Source organism: Branchiostoma lanceolatum, chromosome 1, assembly GCF_035083965.1.
Source record: "Branchiostoma lanceolatum isolate klBraLanc5 chromosome 1, klBraLanc5.hap2, whole genome shotgun sequence".
NCBI lineage: Eukaryota > Metazoa > Chordata > Leptocardii > Amphioxiformes > Branchiostomatidae > Branchiostoma > Branchiostoma lanceolatum.
Genome location: NC_089722.1, coordinates 3,602,052 through 3,620,510, shown reverse-complemented (window position 1 = coordinate 3,620,510; position 18,459 = coordinate 3,602,052). Strand labels below are relative to the sequence as shown.

The window sequence follows — 18,459 nt, the reverse complement described above, 5'->3', positions numbered from 1 at the left end:
GGGTCATGAGTGAGTGAGTGAGTAACACACCAGGTTTGTACTGAAGAGCACAAGCTGCATACTGTAAAAGATCTATTCACTTCAATATTGTAGCAGGAAAATATAGCGGCTGGGCGAAAATGGAGTAGGTCACAGCACTTAATTTTAACGGTGGGAACAAACATTACTGTCTCGAATATTAGTGATCAAATATTTGCGATGATGATATTCTAGCTGTTGACTAGTGATCATTAAATCAGCTAAAATTAAGTCACAGTTAACAAATCAAGAATTACAGTACCTGGACAGATTTATTATATAATTGTGTATACTCACTGTTAAAGAGTGATGCACACTTAGCCATACAATCAGGCAAACTACAGGCTATATTCCATTCAAAAAGTTTTATTCCCGGACCAGCAACAATTATTATGCACATCTTCAACATAATGTACAACATCCAAAATCTAATACAAGGTCTAAACATTGAACGAAATTCTTACAATTACAGCCTTTGTCAAAATATCATATTAAACTCTTTACATTGAAGCATGTATACAAAACATTATGTATGATCACAACAAATTGACATGAACTAACAACTTTATGTCATCAATATTTTCATTGCAATGCTGGGACGATTGTCAATCAAAATTACAAAACAATAACATTTATGGTCCTACAGCTAAATGTATGTGAATCCTGTCTATAGTGACCACCTGGCTGTCCACATAGACTTAATCTGTCCCTAGGCCTTGAGTGGTCTTCTTGGGCAGTTTTGACTGCATAATCACTTAATAGTACATTCCACTTCCCAATAGACCCTTCATGGGCCAGCCATGATAGCTGAAAAGGTTTGGGCCTATGTCCCCAATAACATTTTGTTAAACTGGTACGTTACATTTTGTACATACATCATTACATGTACAAACTGTATGCAAGAATTGCCTTAGGCCACACCAATTTAATTTCTTGGTTAACAGAATTTTTGAAAAAAATGCTAGATTAGAAAATCAACATGAAAACAGAATCTCAGAGGAAAGTTGTAAAGTTTGTACTTTGGTGCACACAGTTTCAGGGAGTGAACAGGGTCAGGTGCAAGTCTTCCCACCCCAGCCTTCTATTTAAATGATATCCCCGTGCTAAAATTTTGCCAAAAAAATCAGTTAACCAAGAAATTAAATTGGTGGGGCCTTATGAAAAGTAGTTTTTTGTGTTGTTATCTAACAGTACAATCATTGAACATCGATAAAAAAGCTTGGTGAAAGATCTTGTCATTCCAGGAGTAGAAATATCTTCCTACAATCAAATTATGCTAGAATTATCTTTTAGGCAAAACTTAGCTAGAACTCAGGGCTCAAATATGCTCTCCCAAAATGATCAAACTGTAAGATGATAACATGCATAAAAAAATACCAATCCCAAGTCAACTTTTTACTAGTCCTACGATCTCATAACAAACCCAGCAACAAAGATCAAGCTACAATTATCATAATACTATAGTACATATTGCCATATTCTGCCATATACAGCTTTAGGGCTGGATTTTCAACAAACCCCAATGCCCTTTTATCTGAATTTTCTTCTTTTACATTGCTTGAAAGAGTTTATATCTCAAGGCACCTATATAGCTATGATTAAACCTATCACTTTACCAGCAACCGGGATATTTGGAGGATATAGATTTTTTCTTAATGAAGCTGCATTTTGTTAACAATTATTTTGAGATAATGTTCTTCAAGTTGATACATTTTCATTCAGTCAGGCAGGCAACTTGAATGATCAGTCAAGAAATGTTTTGTTGTTTTCACCAACAGATTTATATCATAAACTCCATTATTCTTAGCACCATTGCTTTTTATCACACTATCATACAGAATTCACCAAAACATTTTAGAAAATATAAGAAAACATCCTGCAGTTGTTTGCAATGTTGGCTTTCTAGTCTAATATACATTAATTTTTCCATTTTCCTACCTATTCGTACATATTTTTGCATCAAACTTTCACCTGAGGTTACAGATCCAACTCCAAATTTACTAAACTAAGCGGGTACATACATGTATGTCACTGGACTGCGACAAATTGTGCCACGCATTTGGATTTAGAGGTGCAAACCAGCACCAATCAGCGCAATTTGTTTCCTGAAATTTGTTTTGATTTTTCAAACATTCGCAAGTTGTAAAATGGCATAGATGGCTGCAAATGGGTGTAAAACAGTGAACATCAGTTTTTAATTTCATGCGTTACACCGCGGCCACCAACAAGAGCATTGATACTGAGAATGTGACATCCTGGGTGCAGCAAAATGTATTTTGTTTGGCTGACATCTTGGCAATACATAATATGCAATTCGCAAATCCGTTGCACATCAGCGTGACCACAAGGAAAATTGGCACGGATTCGCAACGTTGGCGCAATTTCTTGACGCAATTTGGCACAGTCCACTGAGACACCGCTTGCATGAGTAATACCCTCTTTCTTGCACTGACTTCGATTAACTCTCACTTTAAGTCTAATGTTTTATCCTAACATTTAATACAGTAACGCTTCTGATTCTACACACTTCAGAAGACTGAATTCCTGCACTAAACTGTCTCTACTCCTGAGCCAGATCAGTCCTTCTTGCCTCTCTTTCCCGGCTTCAGGATCTTCTTGCCAGCAGGAGTGCTCCTCAGCTGCTCTGTGATCTGGGGATGAAACAGAAAAATTAGAGATGGCAGACCTAATCCCATTCCAGGGCTGTCTCTAGGACCCGTCCTTCTGTCCCAGGACGGAAATTTGCTTCAAAATTCAACCCTTTCCGTCCCAAAAATATCAATTTCATGGAATAAAACTGATGAAAATGTATTTTTTGAGCTTAAAATGACAAATTCAACAATGAAAATGTAAAAATCAGCTCCCAAACAATGAGTGGGACGGAAAAAAATTTGATGCTGGAGACAGATACAACAAGGCCTTGTGCTACATGTACATGTATGAGAAATTGCAAAAGAAAAGATTTTGTCAGCTTGAGCCTACATACATCTAATAGGATATTTAATCTAATCTATCTACTTAGTAGTTGATGCCAAATATAGCTCATCTGAACTTTGCAAAAAATTGAATTGAAACATTGATTTTTGTATACAGCAACAAAAAAAGTTTGCATTCAATGTCTGCATTACCATAAATCTAATTCAGTCTACATTGACAATCCCACATCCCCAAAGAGTAGCATTGAGAGGATATCTGCCAATACAGTTTGTGCGAATTATGTGCATATTGGCAATTTCTTAAAACTTGAAATGACTTTATATTTATTTATCTATTCATTGTCAAATGTCACAGTACACTACACAGACTCTTGAGGCAGTACAGCTGATGTTTGAGAGTCAACAGTTAGAGACAGACAAATTAGGCAATTGCAATTTACTCATCACTACTTGTACAATGTTACTACAATCATTAAGACACTTTTACAATTTAACATCGTTAAGTCGCAACTTTAATATTAAGACTTCATATAGTGTACCTTTTGCAGTGGTGTCTCCCCCTCCTCCACTATCTGTACCGGCGCCATCTCGATCACGTCCATTTTCATGTCGTCGTCGTCTTCGGTCCAGAGGAAGTTGGGGGGAGGCAGGGCGTACTTCTCTCCCCGGCTGGACACCAGCCACTGCAGCGCCACGAACAGGACGTTGGCCGCCACGGATCCGCCCAGGGAGAAGTACATCAGCCACATGGGGCTCCTCTCAAACATGTATCCCACCAGCAGCGGCATGAACATCTCGCCTGTAAAGAAGTTAATGTCATTTTATATGCAAATATGTTTCATATGTAGATGTATTTGTAATTGTGTAAAATCTGTCATGAAAATAGATTAAGCTGTATGTCTTAAATTCAAACCAAAGGGAAGGAAAACACTGCACGGAAAATCAAGGAAGACACCCTTAAGCACAGAAAATCCAGTGGGATGAAACACACCCTGTCAAAAGGTCCCAGCTATATAGTACTTATTAGGGAGTACACCCTGGTCAAAAACGCCAGTGAGAATCGCCCCTGTAACAATATGTAACTGTGTATATTTTGTGAAATTGAAAATGTGTTGTCCTATGTATTAATGTATGTTTGAATTAAGAAGAATTAAGAATTAAGAAGAATTAAGAATTAAGAAAAAAAAAAGTAAAATCTCACCGAACGAAGCGCCGACTACGAAAACCGCCGCCGCCTTGCCCGTCACATGAATGTAGCGCTCAGCCCAGGATATGGCAGAGGGAAAGATCGTCGATATCGACCCACCGAAAATCCCAGTCGCCACAAACAGCAATGTCCTGTTGTGTTCGGCGTACACGCAGAGTCCGACAGAAGACACGATCGCTCCGACCAGGTTGAGCAGCAGGATGACTTTGACGGACAGGCACTTAGTCGTGAAGATAGCCGTGCCGCGTACGAGCGAGAATGTCCCCCAGAACAGCGTGTTCAGTCCAACAGCATCGTTTTTGGACAGCTGAAGCTTGCTTTTTGTCCCAAAGCTGAAGATGAACGAACCGTAGGCAACCTCAACCCCGACGTAGATGAAAAAGAAGAAGAAAAGCAGAACCAGGACTTTGACGGTGAAGGCTTTGTCCGGTTCAGAGGCCCCTTGAGGAACCTGTTGTCCCCCCAGGAACTTGTAGGAACTGGTGCAGTAGAACACCACGAACGTCAGGCCCACGAGAAACTGGTACACGCCGACGATCAGGTACGCCCAGCGGATGGGGCTCAGCTTGGACATCTCTGACATGATGGACTGAACGAACTCCTTCCCTTTTGTGTAGACGGCGTTGATCTTCTCAGGCACAGAGCTTGTGTGGGTTGCGTTCGGTTTCACTTCTGTAGCGGCGCTCACATCTCGTTTAGTCGTTTTTTTACTCAGTTGTTTAGTTGACAGCGGTTGCCTGGTTGTTGGCTCATTTCTGTCTGGAGTCTCCTCTTCTTCTTGTGAAGTCTCCTCCTCTTTCCATGAAGTTTCCTCCTCTTTCAATGAAGTCTTGTCTTCTTCTTGTGAAGTCTCCTCTTTTTTCAATGAAGTCGCCTCTTCTTTCAGTGAAGTCTCCTCTACTTTCAATGAACCTTGATCTGAGTGATCATGATGCATATGATGATGATTATGATGGTGTTGTTCTTGTTGTTGTTTATCATTGTCAGGATCTTCCCTCCCCATTGTCCCGCCGCTATCATCACTACCTTCCTGCTCCGGTAGAAATGTATCCTCCCTTTCACTGCTCGGGTCCTTGAACTGTTTAAATTCTGGTTCACCAGAGCCAACATCTTCCGGGCTTCCCCACAGATCCCTCTTCCTGGGATGGTCTTGAACAGCACCAGATGCTGTCATGGAGTCAGAACTAAAGAGACCGTTGCCAAGCATATAGACATCCTTTTTTTTCAACCTTCCTGTCCAACTGACGGATGTATCCAGCACCACCGAAGATTGCTCTTTCTTCCTGACCTTTTCCCTGTCGCTGTTGTCTAACTCTGTGACATAAGTTCTGTAAAAATTACTGTTCTGATGGCTAGCAAGTCTGATGACATCTTTGTTGCTGGTTCCTTGTGTTAGAAGAGGATTCCTCACGTTTTGTTGCTGAGAGTCCCACTGACGGAGGTTGCCAGCATCAGGTAGGTTCTGTACATACCTGTACCAGGTAAAACAAGTAAAATAACTTTTGTGAGTCTCACACAGGATTGGTATATAAATGCATTATGATGATTTGTGTGATGTAGATGCTAAGTAAACATGATGTAGATGCTAAGTAATCATAATTTTTACCTTCAAGTTGTAACTTGTTGATTGTGTATGTCTATTGTACAGTATCTTTTCCCAAGGTTAGCACTTGACAATAGTAACATGATAGTTGGGCGATCTGGACTGTTTCATGTATGTAATGTTTCAGCCAAACAAATAAATAGATAGATAGATAAATTCTGTACATGCCTCCTGTGTGGTCCTTGTTCCGAGGGGGGAACGTTGGGGTGTGCGGTGGTGTTTATCACGAGAGAGGCGTTGCCGCTGGATAGGCTGATGAAGTTCTTGGCCAGTAAGGGGGCGATGAACGCTCCCATGCCGAAACTGAAGTGCAGGGCCTGCATGTAGGGAGCTGACCTCTGACCCCAAAGGTTCAGACACAGGACGTTGCCCCCTGTAAAATATTGAAGAAGAACACAAGGGGAAAATGAGTTCTATTATCTAACAATACAAGAATGGCCAAAGAAAAACCTGGCCTAAAAAAAACCCTGCTGACCCTAAACGTATTTCTGGCTCTATCCAGTAATAGTAAACAGTGTCTAAGAAGCTTAATTAAGGCAATAGCACATACCTGTGTCTAGGAAGCCCATTGCCACCCCTGTGAATGAGATCAGCACTCCCATGATGGACAGTCTCTTGGCCCAGGGTATCACAGCAAAGCCTATGGCAAGAAAACAAATTTATACCTATAACCACTGTGTTGCATATCATATGCACAGTAGGAAGAAAATGTTACATGTTTCTGAACACGGTCCTGAAAAATTTAGGGTTGGTATTGGTAGGTAGGGATTCTCCCTTTTTTTTGTGCCAAAGTGATCCAACAAATACATTTAGCAAATGTAAAACTGAAAGGCAGGCCTGCCACAATGGTATTTTCAAAATCATCTTCTACAAGCAAAAGTATATCGACAAACTGAACAAAGAAGTACAACACATATTCTTACATCATCTGTTAACTGAGTGTGAAATACAGGAACTCACTCATGAATTTCATCGCTCATGTATACATGTACCCCAAAAATCAATTCCAGTCCTTCCTTACCTATGGCGTTCAGTAGGAGACTGAGTCCCAGCAACAGGTGTTGGTCGAACATGTCGAACAGGAATCCCCCGATGGCGGAGCCGACCAGGTACCCGACGGAGCGCGCCGTGAAGATGTAGGAGATGTGAGCGATGTCCGAGTGGACGTTGGCCGCCAGGTCCAACAAGGTGGGGCCCACCATGGCGATACAGACCCCCTGGGAATCAAACAGGAACACGGAACTGTTATTCAAAAAAATCTACACACCAGAACCAACTTTTCACTGGCACGAAATGACTTATTTCTAGGCATTTTTACTTGCTGTCAGCAAATCCTTTAATTTTTCTGTAGATGGGTAGCAGTGACCAGGGACAGCTCATGAGGCTTGCATATCTTTAACCATATTTGTAAGGCCAGGGCTGGCTAGCTTTATGGGTGCCTGACAAGCTTCTAGGGTAGTAGGGGGAGCCGTTTGCCGCACGGTGAAGATGTAGGAGATGTGCGCAATGTCCGCGTGAACGTTGGCCGCCAGGTCCAACAGGGTGGGGCCAACCATGGCGATACAGACCCCCTGGGAATAGACAACAGGCTATATAAGCTAGCAGGGCATCAGAGCATCTTCTGGATGCCCTACATTAAGAATACAAAGAAACCCCCTTTTGCAGGCTTCTGCAGGGGACACCCAGAGTCCCTGGTCATCTTCATTACACACACATGTACATGTGTTCCCCAGGCACACACTGCCACTGTTCTAATTTCCTCATAGTCATACTTAGACTGGGACAGCAGGAAAATTGATTGACCTGCAAAGCTACCGTTGAGCTGTTTATCCAAGGAGCTCATAATAAAATAAATTCATTTGGCATAGCACGGTCTAAATCACTCACACTCACTTTGCAATTTATCGTCACACTCACTTTGCAATTTATCGTCACACTCACATTGCAATCTATCGTCATGTAAAAGCGATCTTATACTGGAATGGAGTAAGAAAAGAGAGTTGTACCAAGCCCAGGAAGGCTGCACACAGCGCATAAGTCCGCAGGTAGACTCCACCGCAGCACCGCTCCCTGTCCTGGCTCCTCCCGACCTTGACATTATTGTTTGCGTGACCTTCAGCGGTGCCGTTTCCGCGGGAGAAAACGGTCTGGTCTTCGTCTGTCAGGTCGGCCTGGGGAAGGCGCTGGTACTTCTGCTTGGAGCCCGGCATGGTGCGGTCATGTTCTGATTAAATAACACAAAATTACATGTCATGTAACATGTTACAGCAAGAACTCGATCAGTCACTGTGAAACTGGCCCATCTTCTCTAGCTCAGAAAATGTTAGTCTTTCATCCTATTGAGGAAGTGATTCTGTTTGGAGCTTGTCTGTCTGTGTTTATGTGTGTCTGTCTAGATCTGTGTGTGTGTGTGTGTGTGTCTGTGTGTATGCGAATATGTTTGTCTGTATGTGTACCTGTGACTGTATGTGTCTGTTTATAACTATGTGTCTTCTTGTATCTGTCTGTGTCTATGTGTGTGTGTGTCTGTCTGTCTTTTATTCTTAACATACAAAATACAGCATTGCCATACATCCTTTGAGAACTGCTGTTTTTGCCGGTGGGACTGTCACAAATCAGCATGGGGGTGAAGTCTGCCATCTCATTTCACAATATACTGTTACAAAAGTTTTTTGTAACAGTAAGCTGGCCAACTGCATTGCAGACATGCAGAGGTACAGAAAAGCTGCTGCACCACAGTTTTACACAAGTAATGTTACGGTTCAATGTTCTAATCAGTTACCGTAGTCTATAACGTTAATATATCATAGCATATGTTACTTTACACTGTTTGCATTTTATTTTTCTGACAACAAAATATTGAGCAAATTAACTTGATACCTGTCCATCTGTAGTTAACAGAATAAGATTGCACTGTGAGCAACCTGAATGCCTGAAAGCGAGCCACGAATCTGGTAAAACATGATTGAGAGCTTCACGAACAAACCAAACTGTTGAACTTTGTCCTGAGCCACAAGAAAGTTAAAACGTTCGTCCGATCACAATCTAAGTGAAAAACGCACGATCATTTCGTCCCAGCTTCAACAATGAATACATTTGGACAGCTATCAGACAAATGATGGAACAAAATAGACACTAAAACTACCGTTACAATATCCAGATAAAAGTCGACAGTCAGGCGAAAAAAAACATAGACCCTCGCACGACGCCCCCCTCCCCTCACAGCTTCGTCGTGAGACTACCTTTCAACCTCTATACCATTATGGTAAAATTAGAGGCGACTCTTACCAGAAGTACGACTCCTGCAGAGAAACGTCCTATCTGTGTGTCCAGATAATAAGTTGCCAAGTACAACAGCGAAGTAAAACACAGAAACACGTTTTCTCCACACACCTAACAAGAGTTCTACGACCTCATACCTTCGCGAAATGATTTTGACCTTTATGACTGACGTATTAGGAGTGTTTTTCATCAATCAAAAATCATACCAGTTGATCCTCCTCACCCAAATAACATAATTTGTCCAAACCTCCTTGTTATGATTATGAGCTTAACAAAGAAGGTTATGCTAACATTTTTCATAAATAATGCAAATAAGCTCCTTATTAGCATAATTTGATTCAATGGTGTTCACATTCACACAACTTCTAAATGCTACAAGTATGAAATTGCCGTTATTTACTAGTATGGAATGATAGTAGTTTCTCATGAATTATGCAAATTAGGCCTACATTTGCATAATTTCTATCTATTGACATTCCTCTCTTCCTCAGTTACAAATGTCACATATTTGAATAGTCATATCATGGAACACAGCAGGTTTTTAAAATTGCCTCATTAATTATAATCTGATTTGCATAATTATCATCCAATCATACAAAGCATCACATAAGCTATCTACATACCAAAAATCATGACCATCCATCAAGCCCATCTCGAGTTATATTATTTTGTCATTAATTATGTAAATGAGGTTCTCATTTGCATAGCTGATATCTATTAATATTTCTCTCTTCCTCAGTTACATATGTCACATGTTTGCGAGTCCTATCATGGAAATTGATGAATGTATAAACTTTCCTCATTAATTATGCAAATTAGTTACTGATTTGCATAATAAGTATCCAATCATGTACATCATCGCTCAAGCTATGTACATGCAAAAAATCATGACCTTCCATCAAGCCCTTCTTGAGTTATTCCCTTTCAAAGTCTGAAGCAAAACCTACCCCTGCAGTTCCAAAAAAGTTGCTAGGGGGCCCAAACCTATACCACTTACTCTCTGCCCAACGAGCTATCTACCACTCAAAAATCAGTTCCATAGCATGTCCACAACACGAGATATCATAACATGAAGTTCCGCTGCAGTACCGTAACAAGCCGATAGGGGGCCCAAAATCTAATCATTTTCAGGTTTCATCGAGACCTACCAACATACCAAATACCAAGACAATCCTTCCAAGAATTCTCGACTTATCGTGTTCACTAACAGACACACAGACATGCTCGGTATTCCCATGCTGTCTCCAACAATACTATTCCTTTATTGGCTTTACGGCCATACAAGTTGCGTAATATAACATGTAAACCAACACATTGCGCTCAGAGGGGACTTATGTCACGAACCCTACTTTGCCACAGAAGGGACTTAGAGACTGTCAACGGCTTCTTTATATAAACGTTTTCTTTTCAAATGTCAGTGTAGCGTCTTATTTTCCCGTTCACTTCGTAAAGTCATAGCGATATTCATCGATTTCTTACCAGTGACGCCAGGATAATTCTCACAATGCCGTTAAAGCCTTTAGGGCATGCCCCAGCGCAACCTTGGTCTTCCTGTCAATCGCCTCTTCCTTCTTAGATATAACATGGTTAACTCACCTACCCTGAACAACGTCCCTTTCCCATACTGTGACACACGAGTACTGCTGGTTCTCCCCGAGGTAAGGCAGTGTATATCCAATTTTGGTCTCCCCCCGCCCAATTCCACACCACTTTCTCCTAATACCTTTTCCCTACCCCTTCCGACATCTGACTTTTGCCTCGTCCACCACATTCCACACCAATGAATACAGCTGGCTGATAGCCAATTTTTCCCAATAACTGACGTCTCCCGCCTGACCCCTCATGACCAACTTTGCCCCCCATCTGTGACCCCATCAATATCCCCTGAAACAATACACCCCACACGTCCCAACCAGAACGCATAGTAAAGCATACAATTGAACACATTTTTACACTTTTCTCGTTAATTATGCAAAACACTTTGCCCAAAATCTAATCATCTTGAGATTTGACACATACACACCGACACACCAACTACGACAACAAACCATCCAGGCGTTCTCGACTTATTCTGTTCACTAACAGACACACAGACAAGCACCGTCGCATAACCTTCTCGACGAAACCATTCGTCGCGAAGGTAACCAGGAAGTGCCGAGCCGATGGTAGGAACAACAGGTGCTCTCACTCACATCTCGCGGAATCTCGCGATATGATTAACTTGTGGCCAAACTGGGCCAAACTGATTTCATTACATGGATGACATCATAGGCGCTGCAAAATTGATGCGAGTGTGCGAAAAAGTTGGGACAAGAAATAAAGTTACATTCATTATGAAATCTAAGTGGTCAGGAATGTTTTACAAATAAATGAACTTACAGAACGTAGTATATAAAACAAAGAATTCTCTTATATGTCCTTTCACCTTTCTTGTAAGACTTTTGAAAACTTCACTCAGGGCTCGAAATACACTTTGTGCAAGGAGCAAGTTTAAGACAACCATCAGTACATTTTATAATAGGAAAAGTGTTTCAAAGGGATAGGTGAAGTGATCCATTTTCCAATATTTATCTGCAATTTACAGCATTTATTCCCTCATTTTGCATCTTCTTTGTACGATTCACAATGTGAGAGGAACAAAATTGAATCTTTACTACTGGATGAAATACATTTATTCCTCCTTTCCTGACCTGGATGACTAATATTCACAAACGACTCACAGTATGGTTGTAAACTTGTCTTCTTTTATGGAAACGGAGGAAAATTGATGCATGTGCGGACGTCATCCGCAGAATCAAGGCCGCGTGGCCTTACGTGAGTTAAAAAGGATACAACTGAAATGCACCAGGCGAGTATCAGTCTCCTGGGAATCGAACCTGGGCCGCCAGCTCACAAACCCAATGCACTTACAGCAAGGCTAAAAGGTCTGGACCAGTTAGACTGGTCATCAGTAAGTGGCACTCGAACCACACTGTTACACAATTATCATTAACTCCAAGAAGATGTGGGACCTTTGAGAAGGTTATGTTTTTAGTGCTGTTTGTGGACTCAAGCAGTTGCAAATGGATTTTATGATATATGGTATGTAAGTAGATGTTTAAACAAAAGATCAATATGAATATGGCCCTGATATCGGCTCTCTGTGGTACTGCAGACATGCTATGATCATGATGTTTCGGTGTAGATAGCTCTTAGGTTTGGGCCTCCTAGCAGCATTTTTAGACTTGCAGGGGCTGCTTTTGTTGATGATTTTGAGAAAAACTCATTAATAATCATGATGTTGATAACGTTTTGTTTTTATGGGGATGCATATACATGTACCATAAATTATTCCTTCTGCTACTCTAAATTATCTAATTATGCAACCCATAACATTGATCATCCATATTTTTCTATCTTCTTTGTAATATTGTGTCAGTAGTAAAGTACACCAATAAAACACAACAACAAAAACACAACAATTGCTGTGATTGCATTCTATTTCTTAGAGTTCATGACTTCCCATTACACTTCAGCCGAAAAAGTAGAAAATGTTACCTGTTCCAGCAGGTAAGATTGCGAACACACACACAGCTCCATACATGTATTTACAAAATGCACTGTTCCGATTCCAATATACAAATTACTTTTAACAAAGGGAAATTCAAGGGCTTTTTGTCAAGTCCTCCTAGTAGCCTAGTAGTCGCTTTGGTTTCTATCATATTTGGTTATGTTTCTGAAGTCAAACTTATTTGGCAAGAGGGCTGCCAGAGTGCTGGAGAAAGGATGCATTTTGGTATGGGCAAGTTACTACCTCCTTCGCGAAGCCAAACATAGTTGCTGTTGGTGAGCCTAGGAAAATAAATGTTGTGTTTCCAATTACGGTCCTGAAAAAAAATAGGCCCAGTAGGTAGGGATTCTCTGCCTTTTTCTTTTAGATTTCAACCTAAATGATCCAACAAATAATGTTTGACAATATTATTTGTCATTGTTCATGTTTTCACAATGTAAAATTGCAATACAGGATATTAGTATTTTCAACATCATATTTTACAGATATGCATTGCACGCATTGTACAAGCACGATTCTCTATTGCAACAGAATGGAGGAGAGCATGACAAAAAAACGATTCTACAAAATTTTCATCACTGAAATTGAAACGTTTATGTCCCTCCCTTGTCAGCAAAAAACTTGACCCACAAAAAAGGCTGGGGTCGGTGGGTTTTGCCAGGGTTGGTGGGCTCAGTGGAAACACAGCATTTTTTCCTAGGCCAGACCATCTCTGGAATAGAATTTCTAGTATTTTCCATAAATGAAATACATGTACAAAAGTACTGTAATATACAGACAGTCCAGTCGGTGATATATCTTACAAAAGCTTCTATCCAATGAGTTCCACAGTACTCTATTCTATGCTACATGCCTACCCCTACGAACTGTTAATCAGGTGCTACATTAATACACAGCAGCCTGTTGTCTTCTGTTTCTTCTTCTGGAGTGCCGCGCGAGTGGCTGACTCGAAGACGTCGCGAACCCCTTCTCTCGTCTTGGCCGAACACTCGATGTATGCGTTGGCGCCGACCTTCTTGGCCATCTCCAGCCCTTCCTCCGTCGAGATGACTTCTTCCTTCATCTCCGCCAGTTCTTTCCTGCGCGCTTTGTCCGTTCTCAGGTCCTTCTTGTTTCCAACCAATAGGAAGGGAGCTTTGGGGCAGTAGTTCTTGATCTCGGGCACCCATTTGTCAGCGACGTTGAGAAAGCTGTCCCGGTTGTCGATAGCGAAGCAGACGAGGAGCACGTCGGTCTCGTACGTCCCGTAGGACAGCGGCCGCAGGCGGTCGTAGTCCTCCTGACCCGCCGTGTCCCACAGGGCAAGCTCCACCTGCGCACACCAAACAAACAAACAAATGGTTATGGCACAGTCACCAGTCATGTAGTCTAGGATGTTATCATGTTTAGGCCATGTCGATTTCATTATATGGATGACATCCGTGAGTGCATCAATTTCCGTCCGTTTCCCAGAAAAGTTTTCGGCCATACTGTAACTCATACAAGGCAGCTGCAAAATGCTAAAAAATTGCAAAAAAGTATGGAAAACGGATACTAATATCGTAGAATGGACGGAAGGATGGGTCTTGAAGACACTCCTGAGTTTACTTTATATATACGTGCCAATACAGCGAGCTCGACTTAGTGAGTAAACCAGCTGCTGCCGCCCCGCGTGCCTGCGAAGCTGGTGCGTTATGCCTAATGGCGGTTATACCAGCTACATAGATACAGATACAGAATCTGGTCTCAGCTTACCTGTTTTCCGTCCACCTCAATGTCCGCTACGTAGTTCTCGAAGACAGTAGGAATGTAGACCTCTGGGAACTCGTCGTTTCTGAAGACGATGAGCAGGCACGTTTTCCCGCACGCGCCGTCCCCCACCACCACCAGCTTCCTCCGGATGGGCTGCGGAACTGTCGCCATTTCTGTGGAGAAGCAACATCGGGACCAGTTAATGAATGAATGAATCAGGGCTATTACAAGGGCGCTACACCCCAATGTTGTGTACACGGTTTCCCTTAACCTAGGGGGCAGATCCTCTGACAAGCCTACATTTCTAATTTACCATAGATGCAGCTAGGTCACACGTGGCCACAGTCTTCAACTGTCCTTTTCCCCCTCCAGGAGCCTCTAAAACTTCACACCGTGGTTGAGAAAACCCACACGATCCCCACACGCTCGGCATCCTCCATTCCTTGCAATGGCCCCACACAATTTCTTAAAAGAAAAAGGCCTGCTTACTGTTGCTTTTGAAAACACCGCTGGTCTGTCCACCCCACTTCACCACAATGTGGGCACGACTCCAGTTTCCCCGTTTCTAGACCATGAATAACCAACCAACCCTGCCTTCTCAGAAGACAGTGATACTAGTATGGTACGCGCTGCCAACAACTGTGACTGTACCTATCAGATCTCTCTGTGTCTTGCGTAACTTAATGCCAGGGTCTTCCCAGAAAGGCTGAGAGTCACCAATATTTGTCTGACTTGCCTGCCAGTGGAAGAACAGCCAAGTTATAAACTAAAACATAAAAGGCAAAACCAAGTCAGAGATGCAGAAAAGGGGACAATTTGGCCCTCTACCAACCCGCCCAGTGTTAGTATAGGGTGTCTGGCCAAGTTGGTAAAGGGCTCAAGGATCTGACATTTGGAATGCATTGCCAACAAACGGAGCTATAAAAATAATTGTTTGTTTTCAAAGTGACAGGAGGGTTTCCCTGATTGATGGTCGATTAAAGTTTCCATTTTCAATTCCTTGGAAGGCTAAGTGTCAGACTGAATTTGTGTTGGCACAGCCTGGCGTTGAACGTTAAAACTAACCATGGCCTGCTATCAATTACTGCGCTGCATCCTTTAACAATACCACTGCCACAGTCAGATCGATACCGATGGTATGCAGAACGTGAAAACGCAGTCACATATCATGAAATTGACGCCCGAATCCATGACATAAGAGAGATGTCAATAGTCAAAATTAAGACTAGGTACATGTCAAAAAACAACGAAAAATACCTTGCTAAACTTTTCTTACGCATACTAAATAGGAGAAAACAATGAAGTTGTTTTTGTCACATGTCATATTCCCACAGACAGTACTGTACACAGTACAGGTGACTTGGGTATTCTGAGAAGTGTTGTTGCAACACAAAGGCCAGACGTCACGGGACGTGGTGATGTTATAGAAGGTACAAAGGTCGCGGAACCATACCTGAGGCGATAAAGGTGTGCTAACTAAGTCCTTCCATTGTCAACATATGGAGTCGTTACTCTATACAACTATAGAATAAATAAGGTATACATGGGACAGAATATACTACTGAGTAACTCTTTGTCTCGTTTAAATCATGTATATTTTGAAATGGCTTCCTTCGCACTTTGCATACCAGCAGTGTTTACGTTGGAGTCTACCGATACTGTAAAAGGGGAAATGTTAACAGGCATATAATTTCGCAGTAGAGACAAAATGAAACTTCTTTGCAGTGGTTTTAAATTTGCAGTTGAAACAAGGGAGTAGGTAGGCGGAAGACATTTTTGAAACTTAGTTGTAGATGCCACCGCGAAAAATGCTAAACAAAAAAAAAACTGCTAACATTTACCCTTCTACAGTAACTAGTCCCACCCATAATACGTCATAACTAAAGGCCTGCGCACACGATTGAGGAAGCACAATGTAAGGTGTGGGGCTGGTATCGTAGCCTCGGGGCATAGTATGGACACTCACACATTCCTCAGGAACTGATCACTGCCATGTAAGGTATAAATCATAATGGTCAGCTTTCTACGATATAAAACTCTTAGCTTTCAAAGATCTAGAAGAATCGAATGTCCATCCTGGAGCCAGCATCTTCCAGAGATAAATGTGTAACGACATGAAGGTGTGAACACCTTGGTTTCCTGTATAGACTGTTACTACTGGTGACAACGTAATCATTGACAAACACCACATGATGACCCCATGAGTGAGTCAGACACACAAACGTGCACAGAGGTGGGAGAAAACTGCTGTTACAACACACACAAAAAAGAAGTAATGTTACAATGTTATTGTATGAAGAGGCTTTAGATCTCTATATTCAACTTAAAATGTTAAAAACACCAAAATAAATTATCAAACAGAGGAAAAGGTCTGAGTACAGTACTGTGCAATATTTCCGCTTTACTTAAATATTAACGCTACAACAATGCATATCATGTATAGATACTAGTAGTCATAAGACAACACATACTATAGATTCTTCAAGAGTTGTGCTGTCGCTAATTAAAATAAAAGGGCCTGGTCACATAAATTATTTCGTCGTACAACCGAAAGCATTCTTGGGATTATCGTGCATAGGCCACAAAGCATAATTAACTGTCCTGTTACGAAAGTGCTGTCTAAAATCCTTGTAGCCTGCTTGAAAATTATAAGACATAAAAATCGTGCGACGATCGGACGATGTACGTGTATGTACGTGACTCTTCCTTGGTATACGTGACCTCGGCATATGGAGACGCCGAACTAGACCGACACAAAACAAACATTCTTGTTTACCAGCTTGGTCTGCAACTGGTCCAGTATGCCAAAGATCCATGGATACAGGTATCTGTTCAGCTACCAGACTTAGTACACACTCATTGAGAGTATCTGTGCACCTTTGCAAGCCGACTAGAGCAACAAATGATTTACCGAGAGTCCAAATTCACGCCAGGCGGCCACAAGCCCTCCCCACCCCGCCCGGACTAACGGAGACATCTGCGTCCCCGTGAACAGTCCTACCAACAGCATTTTCATTCTTATATCACATTGGACACTAAGCAATCATACTGACCTTCAAACTTTCTTAGAGAAGACCGCGTTTCTTTCTTCAAGACGTTCTTGTAAAACCCTGAAAGTGCGCGGTTCGCAGCTGTGAGGCGCACCTCCGACTCTGCTGGAATTTCCTGTGTTCTGTCCGTGACGTAGCGTGACGTCAGTATTTATAGGCGGGGTTCTGCGGCTTAAAATAACCGACCAATCAGCGTCAAGCTGAGCTGGGCTGGTTTTTCCCTTCGCTGACTCACGCACCGATTTTAAGTCTTCACTATAATCTTTACAATACACGCCCATAGGTAAACACCTTACTTTCTATTGCTAATTCCCTTTTCCTGGTTTTACTTTCGGAACAAATGGTTGCTCCAGTACCAACCTGGCACATTGCGCCATGACGCGGTTTACCGGGATATGATACAAACAAAAGGACGCATGGTACTCAAAGCCGTAAAGTTAGCCTCTACCAGGCTCCAGAGGCGGCTGGAAAGAGTAGAATTGGCAAATAGACAGATATTATATATAAACTAGAGGATTTGCCGCTGATTGTACTCCTATTGCGAACTAACTCCTTTAGTATGTTATCTGTAGTATTTGGCCAATCAGTCGCTACTCTTTGGCCAGCCGCCTCTGAAGCCTGGTAGAGGCTACTGTGACAAATGGCAATACAGCATTAATATTTTCTACACAGACTAACTTTCAAGATAGAGTTGACTTTAAGCTTTGTCTCCTTCCTGATCAATGTAAGTTTTCCAGATTCTTCAGCAGACTATCCGCGCCTGGCTATCCGGGTAAAGCGGGTATCTCACTGGACTGCGCCAAATTGCGCTGGAAATTGCGGCAACTTTGCGAAGTTTCGTCAATTTTCCCTAGCGGTCACACTGACGTGCGATGAAGGAATAAATACATGATCTTTACAAACAAAATTCTCAGTCTCAGAACAAAATTCTCCAAATCAGATACAAGACAACTTAACTGGAAATCGCATAGTTGCCACTTAATTAGAAAACAATGATTCATCAAAAAGAGATTTGCTGTGATTGCGCCAATTACTGCGCCATCTTTGAAACGTCTGACTGTTTCAAAATCTTATCCAGTTGC

The 18,459-nt window shown here is 41.9% G+C and overlaps 2 protein-coding genes across 3 annotated transcripts; both read right to left on the bottom strand.

Moving 5' to 3' along the window:
- Positions 1-368: 368 nt before the first annotated feature.
- LOC136430112 (sodium-dependent glucose transporter 1-like) lies at positions 369-11,254 on the bottom strand. 2 transcript variants are annotated; one of them, XM_066420437.1, is made up of 9 exons: positions 11,192-11,254; positions 9,053-9,162; positions 7,771-7,988; positions 6,786-6,981; positions 6,315-6,404; positions 5,933-6,137; positions 4,156-5,633; positions 3,494-3,753; positions 369-2,669 (listed from the first exon to the last, which is right to left on the bottom strand). In XM_066420437.1, exons 3-9 carry the CDS (start codon positions 7,972-7,974, stop codon positions 2,595-2,597), a joined length of 2,508 nt encoding a protein of 835 aa, XP_066276534.1. In that variant the 5' UTR covers positions 7,975-7,988; positions 9,053-9,162; positions 11,192-11,254; the 3' UTR covers positions 369-2,594. The 2 variants fall into 2 exon arrangements, with proteins under 2 accessions (XP_066276534.1, XP_066276527.1); XM_066420430.1 differs by lacking the exon at positions 11,192-11,254 and having other exon boundaries at positions 9,053-9,159.
- A 1,253-nt stretch (positions 11,255-12,507) lies between these two features.
- Positions 12,508-17,443, bottom strand: LOC136430128 (ras-like GTP-binding protein RHO). Its single transcript, XM_066420448.1, has 3 exons — positions 17,381-17,443; positions 14,331-14,500; positions 12,508-13,908 (listed from the first exon to the last, which is right to left on the bottom strand). The coding sequence occupies exons 2-3, from the start codon at positions 14,496-14,498 to the stop codon at positions 13,477-13,479; spliced, it is 600 nt and encodes a 199-aa protein (XP_066276545.1). The 5' UTR covers positions 14,499-14,500; positions 17,381-17,443; the 3' UTR covers positions 12,508-13,476.
- Positions 17,444-18,459: the final 1,016 nt, after the last annotated feature.